This window comes from Solanum pennellii, chromosome 5 (assembly GCF_001406875.1).
Source record: "Solanum pennellii chromosome 5, SPENNV200".
Taxonomy (NCBI): domain Eukaryota; kingdom Viridiplantae; phylum Streptophyta; class Magnoliopsida; order Solanales; family Solanaceae; genus Solanum; species Solanum pennellii.
The window spans coordinates 70,754,035-70,768,278 of record NC_028641.1 but is presented as its reverse complement, the minus strand read 5'-3'; the positions used below and the strand labels follow the sequence as shown (position 1 = coordinate 70,768,278).

The following is a 14,244-nucleotide window of genomic DNA, read 5'->3' as shown; positions in this document are numbered from 1 at the left end:
TTTTTAAAAATACTATCAACTTCAAATTTTTATTTTTTCATTCCTACCTCCTCCCTCTGCCCCCCCCCACCACCACCACCACCACTACCCCCACCCCTTATCACCACCACCCAAAAAAAAATTATTTTTAAAAATTATTTTCAATTTCATAAATTATTTTGTATTCTAGTAAAAATAAAAAATATTCCTCAAAAATATTTTTCATTCATAAATCAAACACTAAAAATCATTTTCGAAAAATATTTTCTACTCACCAACCAAACATGAGAAAATAAGTTCAAAATCTACTTGTTTTCCAGGAAAACATTTTCTAGGAAAACATTTTCCATGAAAAACATTTTCCTTCATACCAAACACACCCAAAGTCTTCTATATTTGTTCATTTCAATCTAAAAAAAAATATCTTCTACACCTAAAGTTAAAGTTTCAATTTATTGGGATGTCGAAATTATACATGACGGAAATACCATTTATTATAATTGTCCTCTCAAACACAATGCTAAATATCCATTAAATGTCCGATATCATAAATTTATTTCATCAATTTATAAAAGAATGGGTATAAACAGTACGATTATAATTTGATTATAGCCGAAAAATACCCTACTTCATTTTTATCACAAGGACAAGTAAATTTTAGAGAGTGAATTATATATAATGACGAATCGTTGACCGACTTTTTAAGGGTTCCAAATGACTATATAGATCAAATCAAGTCAACAATACTTAGAATCTATGTTAGGAAGGAGCCTAAGATTAGTCAACAACGTTCTCCTTTATCAGTCGATGTTCACCCCTAATTAGAAAATCATAATAGCATTGATGGATTTCCGGTAACTCAATCTACTGANTCGTTGACCGACTTTTTAAGGGTTCCAAATGACTATATAGATCAAATCAAGTCAACAATACTTAGAATCTATGTTAGGAAGGAGCCTAAGATTAGTCAACAACGTTCTCCTTTATCGGTCAATGTTCATTCCTAATTAGAAAATCATAATAGCATCGATGGATTTCCGATTACTCAATCTAGTGATTTTCCTAAAATGACTCATTATCAAAATACTCTTACCGGCCGATATGATTTTGATTTAAACAAAACTATCAATGATAGTGATCGGTAATGCTCAATTATTATCTTTCAATTATTGTTTGTTGATTTTGTCAATTATTTATTGATTTATATTATTTATTATTCTTATTATTATATATTTTGTAGCTGTTTACCTCAGCAAGATAGGAATATTGCTCCAAGTTATGGACTAAATAACTATTTTGGTCAGTCCTCACACTTTGAAATGACGGAAAATGTTAGGACATCCTCAAATTTTCATGTCTCGCCTACTTTTGATGCAGATGATTATCGCTATGTCTAACACTTATTTTTTTTATTTGAGTAAGTTAATTGCATGGCCAAATATTTATATTNTCCTCAAATTTTCATGTCTCGCCTACTTTTGATGCAGATGATTATCGCTATGTCTAACACTTAATTTTTTAAGTGAATTTTTGATGCAGATGACCATCTTCAAAGTGATTTTTTTTTTGGAAGCCATGATAAGAAAAAGGAGAGAAGGTGAAGATGAAGATGAAAAGGTAACTTTTTATAAAGTGGAATAAAAAGTTCTACTTTATAAAGTGGANATACTACACAAGATGAGCCCATTGATCCTGTGAATATCGATGATCGTGACCTTCCTAATTACGACTCACCTTCAGCTAGTGATAGTGATGATTTGTCTAATGCTGAGGAATCAGGAGATGTTGTTCCATTTGAGGCATCATCTAGTGATGATGATTTTTTGACTCCCAATCGATCGCCGAGACCAATGTCCANTAAAATAGTGGCTTATTTTAGTTACTTTTATATTTTTGTGGCTTATTTTTGTTCCCAACTCTTTTTCAGCCCATGATATCAGTTTATCCTAGAGACCTAGATTTATATTATATGTCAAAAATAACATGTTCTAATCAATCAAATATCGACTTATTATTATTATTACATCTATCTAGTGATAACTCTTCTCTCCAACAATTTTAAATACGAATACTCATTATCAGAATTCCTCTCAGGAAGCCAGTCAGAATTCGTAAATCAAACGCTACAAATTTCAAGATCTAAGTTACACTAAATTAAATTCATATATAATGAATATCAAGTATAACTTATTACACCATTTTCCAAAATCATAATGAAATCAAAAGTATTTAAAATCACGTTAGATGAATTTTGTAAATGGACATACTTATATTTTCATATTGTTAGTAGTATACTATAACATGTAATAATTATATTAATATCTCAGGCTCTTGCGACTTGTCACCTTTATTTTATGCTTCATTGAACCGTTTAACTTGGAAAATAACAAGATCACTCTACAAATATTATTATTAAAAATCTATATATATATATATATAAAAAACTTTAGAAGTAAAAAAAAAAGAATAAAAAACATTTGTTTCCATTCCACGTCTTCTCTAGTCAAATATATATATATAGTCAATGTTTTAGAACAACCCTAAAAACTTAGAACCCTAAAAGAAAATAAATATTAAATAAATGAAAAAACAAATTCCTGGACGAGCTTGATAAATGGGCAAAACTCCTAGAGCCTCCAAAATGAATTGACATATATACATACATATAGTGATAAAACAATTTCAACAACAAAATTTTTTTGAAAAACATATTGAGAAGAAAGAAACTAAACAAAGGGGAAAAAAAAACATAAAGAATTTGGGACCTTATTTGAGGTCCCTATACATATTGAAAGAAACAATTTAAGAATTGATCTTAAATTGAATATTTTCAATTATTATTGTGGTGTTTTGTGGAATAAATTTGTTGAAAATTATCATCATATATTATAATGAGCCAAAGGAGTTTTACTGGAGATCAAAATAAGGCAACAGTAGTTGCAATAGATAAAGATAAAGGAAGCCAATATGCATTAAAATGGGCTGTTGATACTTTAATTGGAAGAGGCAAAAATGTTACTCTTCTTCATGTTAAAGTTAGACCTTCTGTTTCCCTTCCTAATGCAGGTTCTTTTTTTTCTAACTTTATACAATCTTTTAATTTTATTTTTAAAAAAAAAAATCGACGAAAATAGATAGGAGATATTGATGTTTTTTTCTGATTCTTTTATGTCATTCTTATTGATGTACATTGCTAATTTTGTGTTTTTGTTCTTTTTGTGTTTAATCTTTTATTGTGTCATTTTCAATTCTCTCTTTTGGTAAATGATTTGGCTGAGATGTTTAGCCTATCAATTTTTCTTTTGGTAAATGGAGGTACATTTTTTTTCTTTATAGAAAAGGGTGAAAACTTACCTGCACACGGTGTTTATCCCAAATCATATAAAACCGGAAAAAATGGCATGAAAGTATTTTTATTTGTTAATAAGAGGTATATGTTCTAGCTTCAAAAGATAGACATGATGTTTTTAATCTTAAAGCTATGTGGTTCTCAAATTATGAATTTAGAATTTAATATTTGTTAAAAGTAAAGTGATTTCTTTCTATATATATATATATATATATATATATATATGGTTCATGTAGAAAATATTAATTTCAGTTGAACCTATTATTCAAAGCCTATATCCACCTCTGGCTTTAAACCTATTATTCGAACAACGTTTCTTTCTCAGATGTGAGTGATGGAACTCCCAGAGTATATAGAAGTGATCCTGATAGTCAAGCAAAGGAGTTGTTCTTACCTTTTCGATGCTTCTGCACCCGTAAGAATGTAAGTGCGCGTTGCTGCTTACACGTTCAATCTTCCTCGTGTTCTTGCAGATGTCGTTTCATTTTCTGAATCATCTTATATCTCTATGTCGTAGATTCAAGTCAATGAAGTTGTAATTGAAGGCATAGACATAGCGACCTCCATAAGTGACTATGTTACAGCAAATGTCATAGAGAATCTGGTGGTGGGCGCTGCATCAAGGAACGGTTTTGTTAGCAGGTACTATTTTCTATTGTTTCCAATAAGTTGAAGTATTCACCAACACTGCACTATTTCATATCTAACTACTTACGACATTTTTACTTAAAAGATTCAAGATGACGGATGTCCCAACCGCGGTGTCCAAAATCATACCTGGCTTTTGCACAGTTTTTGTGATTGCCAAAGGCAAAGTTCAATCGACAAAGAATGCATCTTCTCCAGTTCCCAGTTCACCAACTCCCTCGCAGCAGAATCATTCCACCTCCTCTCTAGGTGCTAAGCTTGGCTTCGCTGATACACGTTATGCACAAATCAGCAGCGACACAAAAGGTCTGTTTTTTCCACCTGCAGCATATTGCGTTAATTTCTGTCATAAAGCACTAGAACAATGTTAGAACTGGTTTAACCTGTCTTATTTCAACAGGAAGCGTGACTGATGTTAGGTCACCATACGCATCACGAAGCTCAGCTGACGATTTAGATAGCATCAAGTAAGTAATTCAGAGAAGCAGGAAGCAGACAGTACTTTATGCAATATATAAGAGGAAGTGCAAAATGTACTACTCCAAATGGTTGATTAACATAAAACGACTTATTTTATATTTATCTCTTTCAACAGGTCCCCATTCACCAGAGGTAAAGGGATAAACAGATCATATGGAGACCTCTCAGTGGCAGAATCTGATTTATCATTTGTGAGCTCTGGTCGTCCAAGCTCTACATTTCCAATCTCTATGGATAGCAGTCACGATTTGGGTCTTCCCCCTCGGCTTTCAAACAGCTCAGACACAGATGCTAAATATTCTGCTCCACGACTTTCAAACAGCTCAGAAACAGAGAGCAGACTAAGCTTTGGATCATCATTCTCAGCAACCAGGTTATCTGAAGCTAATGGCTTCTCATCAAATTCTTTTGATAGTGGCAATGGATCATGGTCTTCGCCCAGCAACATGGTATGCATTTCAACATCAACTACAGGAGTATCTGCAAAAAATTGTTGAAACACACTAGATACAATATCACAAAAGCAATCTAAATTTAACCAAATAAATCCAGAAAAAGTATAGGAAGATAAACATGGTGCAACAAACTCTAATCATTTGCTGGAACCTATCCTCCTCATGCTTCTAAGATATGAATTTCATCACCTTTAGTTGTTATGAAGGTGTTGTCATTCAAGCTTTCCTATGTTTCACTAAAGCTGTGACAGAGAAGGTTTCTTTAGAAACTACTATTAGCACCAAATACATAAGATAAATGATAAATATTTTTCTCTAATATATAGGAAGACATAGAAGCAGAGATGAGAAGACTCAAGCAGGAACTCAAGCAGACCATGGACATGTACAGTTCAGCATGCAAGGAGGCACTTTCAGCAAAACATAAGGTATTAATTTGAGGTGGTGAAAATTTCTGTGTTTTAATCAGACTATAGTACATTAGTGTATCAGAATATGTTGGAAAGTACCTTCTCTTGTGAACTGGAATGTAGCCTAATTTTTTTCATGCAGGCAATGGAGCTTCACCGCTGGAAAGTAGAAGAAGAACAAAAATTAGAAGAGGCACGACTAGCAGAGGAAGCAGCACTGGCTGTTGCAGAGAAAGAAAAAGCGAAGTGCAGGGCAGCCCTTGAAGCAGCAGAAGAAGCACAGAGGATCGCCGAACGAGAGGCACAGAGAAGAATCAGTGCAGAAAGGAAGGCACTCAAAGAATCTGAAGAGAAGAAGAAGGTACTGGATGCCCTTGCACAGAGTGATTGCCGGTATCGTAAGTATACAATAGAGGAGATTGAAACAGCAACAGATAACTTTGCAGCAATTCGTAAAATTGGAGAAGGTGGATACGGGCCGGTATACAAGTGTTACTTGGATCACACGCAGGTTGCAATTAAGGTTCTCCGCCCAGATGCTGCTCAGGGAAGGTCACAATTTCAGCAAGAGGTATGAAACAGAGAAATCCTTCCTTTGGGCAAAAGAAAGTAACTATGATTTGAACACATTTAGAGAACATATGTGAGTTGTTTATCTTGCAGGAAAACAGAATATTAGTACTCTGGCGTCATGGACTAAGCATCTTTATAAAAACTTGTGTCCTTCTTGGATCATAATCAGTGTACAAATCAAAATATGTGAAATAGGAGCTATAGAGTCTCTAGATTGTGTGTATTGCGAAATTGACGAGGCCACACTACACCCCACACCCCACACACCCGGAAATAAAAAAGAAGAAAAGAAAACATACCAAGCAAATCCAATTAGTCATACAGTAGTTCCCGAAAAGGTTATATTCTCTCATGCCCCTTTTCATTTGCTCTGATGCAGGTTGAAGTTCTAAGCTGCATAAGGCATCCAAACATGGTTCTTCTACTTGGAGCCTGCCCTGAATTTGGCTGCCTAGTGTATGAGTACATGGCCAATGGGAGCTTAGATGATCGCCTCTTCCGAAGAGGAAGCACTCAAGTTCTTCCTTGGCAACTGAGATTTCGTATAGCTGCAGAGGTCGGAACTAGCCTCCTCTTCCTTCACCAGACCAAGCCAGAACCTCTAGTGCACCGGGATCTGAAACCTGGCAACATTTTGCTTGACCGCAACTATGTAAGTAAGATCAGCGATGTTGGTTTAGCTAGGCTCGTCCCCCCTTCTATAGCTGACTCCGTGACACAGTACCGAATGACATCAACAGCGGGAACATTTTGTTATATAGATCCTGAATATCAGCAAACTGGGATGTTGGGAACAAAATCTGATATATACTCATTTGGAATAATGCTTCTCCAAATAATTACAGCCAGACCTCCAATGGGTTTGACTCACCATGTTGAGAGGGCAATTGAGAAAGGCACTTTTGCTGATATGCTTGATCCAGCAGTTCCTGACTGGCCTGTGGAAGAGGCTTTAACGTTTGCCAAGTTAGCACTCAAGTGTGCAGAACTCAGGCGTAAAGACCGACCAGATCTTGGCACTGTAATTTTGCCTGAACTTAACAGGTTACGTGTACTTGCTGAAGAAGCAATGCAACCAATGCTTTTTGGAAGCAGCCCAAGAAGCACAACTAGTGAAAGTCGATCTAGCTCTCAAGTAAGTGATATAAGAACATCTTTGTAAAAGCAAATTGAAAACAGTTTCAACTTCAAGAAAATATCATGAGAATGCTGCAGATGGAAGAATGTCAGCAATGTTGATTGGCATACCCACCATGAAGAAGAACCTTCAAACACATAACAAGTAATGATCTTTTGCAGGTAATTTCAGGATCAGATAGCAATAAAAGTCGCTCAAGCAACCCCTTTTCATCAAGCACAAAATCAAGTGGTGAATAAGAATATGCATATAACAGAAAAAAGCTGGAGGAGCCAAGATACTGTTGACACCAAAGATACCACAAGCAGCTTCTTTAATGTAGTTCATCTTCTAGGTAGCTGAAGATAGCTGTTTCCATCCAGCTACCAGTTACTTATTATTTATCCTGCAAAAAGAAAATGATGCTTTAACTAAACTATGTTCATAAAAGTTGACAGACTTCTGATAGCATGTTTCCTTTTGCTTTATAAAAAATATTTTTTTCCCTTTAAGATCCTATATACTTAAGGTCATGTGGCATGAGTAACACTATAAAATGCAGGAACACGGATTTCCTGTACTCATTAGCTCTAAACAAGAAAATTTGGAACCAGCAGATTAACAAGTTGGAAGATGGAACATCCAACTCTTTTAGTGAAACCACAAAATTCAAGCACTGTGATTATAACACTTGGAAAATGTTTTTTTTTTCCTTTTAAAATAAGCTTAAGTAGAAATGCAAATGTCAGACGGATGTGCAGTCATAGAAGATTTTTATAAAAAAAATGATGACATTTGGCAAAAGGTGAAAGTAGTGCACGTAGAGGATAAAGTGAGAAAAGGTTGTTAGCTTGTCACGTGATATACCGACCTCAGATGCACCGATCCATATTTGTGTAACTGTTGAAGTGTGTGACCATTCTCATCTAAAAGCTTAAGCTATTAGAGAGAGCACACATTCATTTTCTTAATTATATTCTCAACACGCCCCCTCATTTCTGGGCTTAATTCTTTTTTTCATTGGCCAAGAATGTGGAAATTCTTTTTGATAATGGGTGGCAGTGATTTTTGCTACCATGTTGAAATATTTGATTGACATTCGACTCACCTAGAAACTTAAGGTGTCAGAGAAAAGCATACTTCTATTTTGTTAACTATATTTTCAACCGAAATCATGATGATAGAAGGTAGTAAAAGGAGACAATATAGACCTAAAATCACATGGAATGAAGTTGTATTGAAAAATTAAAGTTTTTTTGGCGGAGTTCCACATCAGTTGTGGAAAGGGTATTTGGTCTCCTATTATTTTATTTTTTAACAAGATAAAAGTATTATTGAAACAGTACCAAGAAGGATACAAGAATCCAAACAAAACCCAACCACACAATCTGCTACTCTTTTCTACCTAACAATTTCAGAAAATCCATGTACTAATCTAGATTAACTAACATATTGTTATTACACCAGAAGTACAGATCTACATTTATTTTTAACTCTAGAAATGTGATCTCTATGTCCTTCAAACAAAACGTTGTTTTTTTCCAGCTATATTATCCAAGAAATGCAGAGAGGGATAGTCTTCCATATCTGTTTCAGCCTACTAGGAACCCTTTGAACATGCCATCTTTCTAATGACTAATAGACCCTTATAACTTTCGACATCACCCATGGAATGCCCAAAACGCTAAGGAAAAGTTCCCAGCCTCGTCGAGAGAATCTGCAGTAGAGAAGTAAAAGTTCAACTGTTTACTGTTCTTCTTCACATATATAGAATCTGTTACACAAAATAAAACCCTTCTTCTGTAAATTATTTTAAGTAGACATGCACCCTAGGTTGAAATCCATTCCGGACATGCTACCTTAACTAAAGTTTCAGTCTTCCAAGGCCAAGTACTGTCCAAATGAAATGTTCCCCTTATAACAACTTTTAACAGAGAACTTCTTATCGTTACTGGTTGTACAAACCAACGAGGCCACTTTACCCTGAACAGACAAAGATCTCTTATATGGTTTCCGACAATCCTCACCTCATGAGCTAGCTTTTGATATTGAGTTAGGACCAAAGTCCATTTTTCTTATCCTGGTATTAGAGTTAGGCTCATCACAATTCTATTGGTTTGTCAGATGTTAAGCCCCCCATCTAATCTTGTTCATGCTACAGATGTCCAGTCCTAGCACACAGAGTGTTGAGTTCCCACATCGATTGTGGGATTGGTAAGTCTCCTCATAGACTGTGTATGGGTTTTCGAAGAGATTTATGAAGTCCTGGACCACCTATTGCCTTAAGGTTTTGGGTTAGACCCTCATATTCTTCACTTGATATTAGAGCCGAACTCTCGTGAGCCCATTTGCACAACCATTTTCTCTTTTCATGTTCTATTGTTGTGCACTTATCTTTCTCAACTCACCCCATAAAGCTGCTCTGGGTTTCTCTAAGTTCAGCCCATTGAGCCACTAACATTACTGTTGGCCCACTATTCAAATGCATCACGTAATGAACCCGGTTTCCATTAGTTGGTTTTATCACACAATGAATCCCATCCATTACTTAGTTACTATTCATTCCATTAGTTAGTTACTGATCTGATAGTTAGTTGACTGGTTACTCATTAATTGGTGATGAGCTAGCTTTGTTTGTTAGGATTCATTTACAGGATACTTTGTAGATTGGGGATATAAGAGTTAGCACAATGCTCTCATTTGAATGTAACACACGAAAATAATGACCAATACAACTTCCTTTCTCTCTTCTCTTAGCTTGCGTTCATTAATGGAGTTGTGAGTTTGTGAGCTCATATTTTCTCACCCACTCATTAGTCTATTGAGTCTAGTCTCTCTCATCAATCTTCACCTTTTTAGCTATTAATACTCAGGTGTAAGAGCCAGTTTGGATAGGCTTAAAAAAAACTAGCTTCTAAGTCAAAAATAAAAAGTCAAACTGAAATGACTTTTAAGTCAAAAAAATAAAAAGTGGGGGGAGACCTACTTTTGGTTTCTGACTTATTTTAAGTCATTTTTGACTTATTTTAAGTCATTTTTTACCTTGTCAAACACTTCGTAACTTATTTTAAGTCGTTTTTGACTTATTTTATGTTATTTTTTATATTTGTCAAACACTTCCAGAAGTCAAAAAGACAAAAACTAACATAAAAGTAGGTTCGACAGACTTTTAAGCCAATCCAAACGGGCTCTAAGTCTATCTAACCCTCGCCACATCAAGGCAGATTTTGAATGTGTGTGTGTGTGTGTGTGTGTGTAAAGCTTTAAGAAAAAGTGAGTCTTCTGGGAGTTTTTGGAGACGTGAAGTTGTTCCACTCGGAGGAAACTGCAACTGAAGATCCTCCTGGAGTTCCATTTATCTGCAGGAGTTTGTCTTTTTTCAGGTTACTAATCTTCAGTTTCTTTTTTATTTGTTTTTAGCATCTGTTAACCTATCCACTAAATTGTACCACTCAGCTGAGCTTACTGAATGGATAGCTAGGCAGGAAAGGGACCAAACAATAGCATAAATGATGATTAAAAGAAAAGAAAAGAAAAAGTTTAGAATTGTAAATTGCAACTAACCCACAACTGCAGCTTCCAGTTATATCTTTTCTGATAAAATCAGTGAATGGGTAGCTGCAGTCAGGGCCGATAAACCACTTAAACCAGTGTATCTGAAGAACCGGACAGACAGAAAACAAAATGTTATAATCTTGTAGGACCAATACTGTTTAAGAAACTGTTTCATCTTTCTCACATATTATGGCATACTACGCAACATGTCTGAGGTGGATATTAGTATACTACTGTCTCGCATATCAGATGTTACTTATGCATGCATTCATGGAGTTAAATTTGCTTTCAATAAGCAACGAAAACACGCTTACTTGTTCAAATAACTGAGCACAAAGCAATTGCACAGAACTTCCAGCTCAGAAATTTTTCATCTTCAATAGTTCCAAAAGATTTGATTACGGCGGAAGTATTTCTTGAGATAGGTGGCAATAAGCTCTTCATATGTCCAATTCTTTTTCTTACTGAACTCTAAACGTGCCTCCGAGCTTAAGTGGAAATCCCCTTTCCCCATGGCCTCAAATACGAGTGGTTCTGTTGCTACTGTAACACAATCATTTATATTCAATTTCCTTAAAGCAAAATCCAAATTTCGTCCCAGACCTCTATCTAAGTATGCATCAACAACAGAACCGTAAGTCACAAGATCAGGAACTACCTTCTCATGTTTCATATGTTCAAGGGTTACATGCAGATCCCAAAATAAAGACATCTTTGAAAATGCCAAAGCTCTAATATTGAAAGTATTAAGATCAGGAAAAAAGCCACTTTCTACCATTCTCACAAATTCTCTCTGCAAACTTTTCATTTTGAAGTTGGCAGCATAAGAAAGAAGTAACAGGTTCCACAGTAGATTCCCCACATTTCTCCTACAAAGACCGACATCTCTTACAAACTGACCTAAACTATAAAACTTCTCTTTCTTGAGATAAGCCAAGGATATCGAACTGATTGCTTCTTCCTCTATAAGAATTCTTGACATCTTAAGACGACCATATGCAACTTCCATTTCACTCAGCGTGCCAAAATTGCTATAGTAAATAACATAGGCATTTCCAGTCGTAGAGTCAACAGGGAACCCCATGGAAACCATCTCTTTCAACATAACTTCCATCAATTCAAGCTGCCCTTTCTTTCCAAAACGAGAGATAGCCTGAGCATAAACATCACGAAGCAGGTTGGAATCTTTCAACTGAATCTGATGCAATATTCTGACAGCAACATCTAAATATCCTTTGCAACCGTAGATATCAATCAGTTCTGCAATTACATGAACATCCGGCAGAAATGAACTGTTCATAATTTCATCCCAAGCGGCTAATGCTTTGCAAAATAAACCATTAGTAGCATAGCATAGCATCAATGCTGACAAGGTAGAGCTATCAGGTACAAAACCCTCAGATTTCATTTCAAGGACTAGCCTTTCAGCAGCAACAGGCAATTTTTTCTTACTTAACCCCTGTATCAGTGAAGCACAATCTCTGTAATTAATACGTGGATCAATATTCCCTCCCTGTTTCATGTGCCAAAAGTCTCTGTAATCAGTAATATATACAACTTATAAGGTAAACCTTATGACTATATTTATGCAATGATTGATTGGATAGTTGTTTCTAATCGTATTGCTACTTCCCATCCAATATTTGATTTGATATTAACTTGAAATTTTATTATATTGTATTGTTAAATCCATCATTATGTAACGACGAAAAGTTTCACGTTTTATGTAACGATCCGTTTGGTGTGGTTGCATTGTCATCTTTCTTGTCTTTCTCATTGTCTTCGCTTACTATTTAATAATCCTTTTTTATCCATTGCCCAACTTTTTCTATAATAACTCTACCTCTTATCCTGCTTTTCCTACTTTTCTTTTTAATATTGTGTTCCATCCTTCAAATTGTTAATGTGTGTCATTACGTAACAACCAGTGGCAAATTTTAGAGCTAAAAAAATAGGGCACTGGCACCCGCAGTCATTTCGTAAAATTAGATATTTTATATCTGCATTTTCTAAAATTCGTATAATATTATATTCTGGCACCCGTACTACAAGAAGTCTAAATAGTCCACATGGTTAAATGTTGAGCTTTTGATCAATTCCCACTTCAATACATTTTACTTGGTGCAACCATGTTCGAAAAATCCAATACAATCTATTCGAACATTGTATTCTTCAAAACAATAAGTACAATAGGTATAATACATAAACATGCACTTTTAACTTATATAAAGTGGAACAAGTAGTCACGTGCCTTCAACCTGGTGTCCTACTTGGCAATTCATGTTTTATGTGGTATTACGTTCAACTTTGTACAAGTTTAAGCTAAAGCATGTTTATGTATTTACGCCAATACAATAAAATGATACATAAAAACCATCCAAACAAGCTAATTTGAGTTGATTTAATTAAATTTAGGTTCAAAAATTAGTTCTAGAAAAGGAAAAAAGTGAGGGGGGGAGTATAGCAAAGATGGATGGAAGTGAAAATTGTACCTTTTGTGCAGAAGATTGATTTTGGTGGGAATTTAACCTCAATTTTGGAGTTACTGCTATGGATAAAGCTAACCCAGCTGCCATTGGTGACTTATCTTGAGAAGCTCAAATGCACAATGTTGCAACCGCTAAACTTAAAACTGGGCCTATCGTCGCTTCCACTTTCAACTTCTTATCTATTTTCCTCCTCCATTTTTTACTTGTTTTTTCGAAAGAAAATTAGACTAATTTTTTAAATTAAATTAAACTATACTAATTTGATATTTTAAATTAATATTTAAAAAGTAGTATATGTATCAAAGACAAATTTAGATATGTAAATGTATGTTGGAAAAAATATATGGATTAATACTTTTTAATAAATAATTACTGATTTTAGCGATACTTTTTATTTAGGTCAAATTCATCGGTGGCCCCCTAATCTTGACACCAATTTTCACTTAGACACCTCAATTAGGCGATCTTCATTTTAGACACCTCATGTAGGGTTTTATTTTGACATTTTTCTAACAACAAACAAAAAACTAAAGGAGAGTGTAATACACTCGTTAATGACGTGGCAAACAATCAATTAAATAATTACATGTGTTATTTTTAATTAAAAATAATTATAAAATCTATTTAGTAAGTAAATTAAAATATTATTCTAAGAAAATCTCTTATTTCATTACACTCAAAATCTATTTTGTGTTTTCTCAAAAAAAATATTTATTTTTTTGCTATTTTTTATATTTATTCATCTTCTTTCTTTTTAGTATAGTTTTTGGAAAGAAAAGAGGGAAGGGAAGAAAGACGAAGAGAATAAATATGAAATATGGGTGTTGGTATTCATTTTTTCGACAAAATATGGAGGGAGGTGATGATAGATTTAGATAAGTAATACGATGAAGAAGAAGAAAATAACTTTAAAATGAACTTGAATAAAAAATTTAACCTCCATTGAAGGAATTTAAGCTTGAAAAAAAGATAGGGGGTGGTGGCTTGAAAAATGGAGAAGAAGAAGAGAAAATAAAATTCAAAATGGCTAAATTAAGTCTTTCACGTGATATTGTTGAGTGTATCACACTCACTTTGACATGTCAGCAAAAAGTGTCAAAATGACACAACAGAACACTACTGAGGTGTCTAAAATGAACATCGCCTAATTGAGGTGTCTAGATAAAAATTGGTGCCAAATTTAGGGGGT

The 14,244-nt window shown here is 34.6% G+C and overlaps 2 protein-coding genes and 1 long non-coding RNA gene across 8 annotated transcripts; 1 reads left to right on the top strand and 2 right to left on the bottom strand.

The window, feature by feature from the left end:
• The first annotated feature begins 2,668 nt into the window (after nucleotides 1-2,668).
• LOC107020307 (U-box domain-containing protein 35-like) lies at nucleotides 2,669-7,523 on the top strand. Its single transcript, XM_015220609.2, has 10 exons — nucleotides 2,669-3,045; nucleotides 3,654-3,751; nucleotides 3,846-3,970; nucleotides 4,062-4,282; nucleotides 4,377-4,443; nucleotides 4,572-4,905; nucleotides 5,238-5,339; nucleotides 5,464-5,892; nucleotides 6,274-7,029; nucleotides 7,194-7,523. The coding sequence occupies exons 1-10, from the start codon at nucleotides 2,871-2,873 to the stop codon at nucleotides 7,269-7,271; spliced, it is 2,385 nt and encodes a 794-aa protein (XP_015076095.1). The 5' UTR covers nucleotides 2,669-2,870; the 3' UTR covers nucleotides 7,272-7,523.
• On the bottom strand, nucleotides 3,556-6,333 carry LOC107020308. Its single transcript, XR_003578532.1, has 3 exons — nucleotides 6,194-6,333; nucleotides 4,106-4,936; nucleotides 3,556-3,942 (listed from the first exon to the last, which is right to left on the bottom strand). It is a non-coding gene; the product is annotated as an uncharacterized LOC107020308 (long non-coding RNA).
• Nucleotides 7,281-13,218, bottom strand: LOC107020306 (pentatricopeptide repeat-containing protein At3g42630). Of its 6 annotated transcripts, XR_001456819.2 has the most exons (4): nucleotides 13,059-13,218; nucleotides 10,881-12,079; nucleotides 10,576-10,667; nucleotides 7,283-7,417 (listed from the first exon to the last, which is right to left on the bottom strand). XR_001456819.2 is itself a non-coding variant. In XM_015220608.2 (2 exons), the coding sequence occupies exons 1-2, from the start codon at nucleotides 13,140-13,142 to the stop codon at nucleotides 10,943-10,945; spliced, it is 1,221 nt and encodes a 406-aa protein (XP_015076094.1). In that variant the 5' UTR covers nucleotides 13,143-13,218; the 3' UTR covers nucleotides 10,880-10,942. The 6 variants fall into 6 exon arrangements, 1 of the variants encoding a protein (XP_015076094.1); XR_001456818.2 differs by lacking the exon at nucleotides 10,576-10,667 and having other exon boundaries at nucleotides 7,281-7,417; XR_001456821.2 differs by lacking the exon at nucleotides 10,576-10,667 and having other exon boundaries at nucleotides 7,281-7,417; nucleotides 10,881-12,025.
• Nucleotides 13,219-14,244: the final 1,026 nt, after the last annotated feature.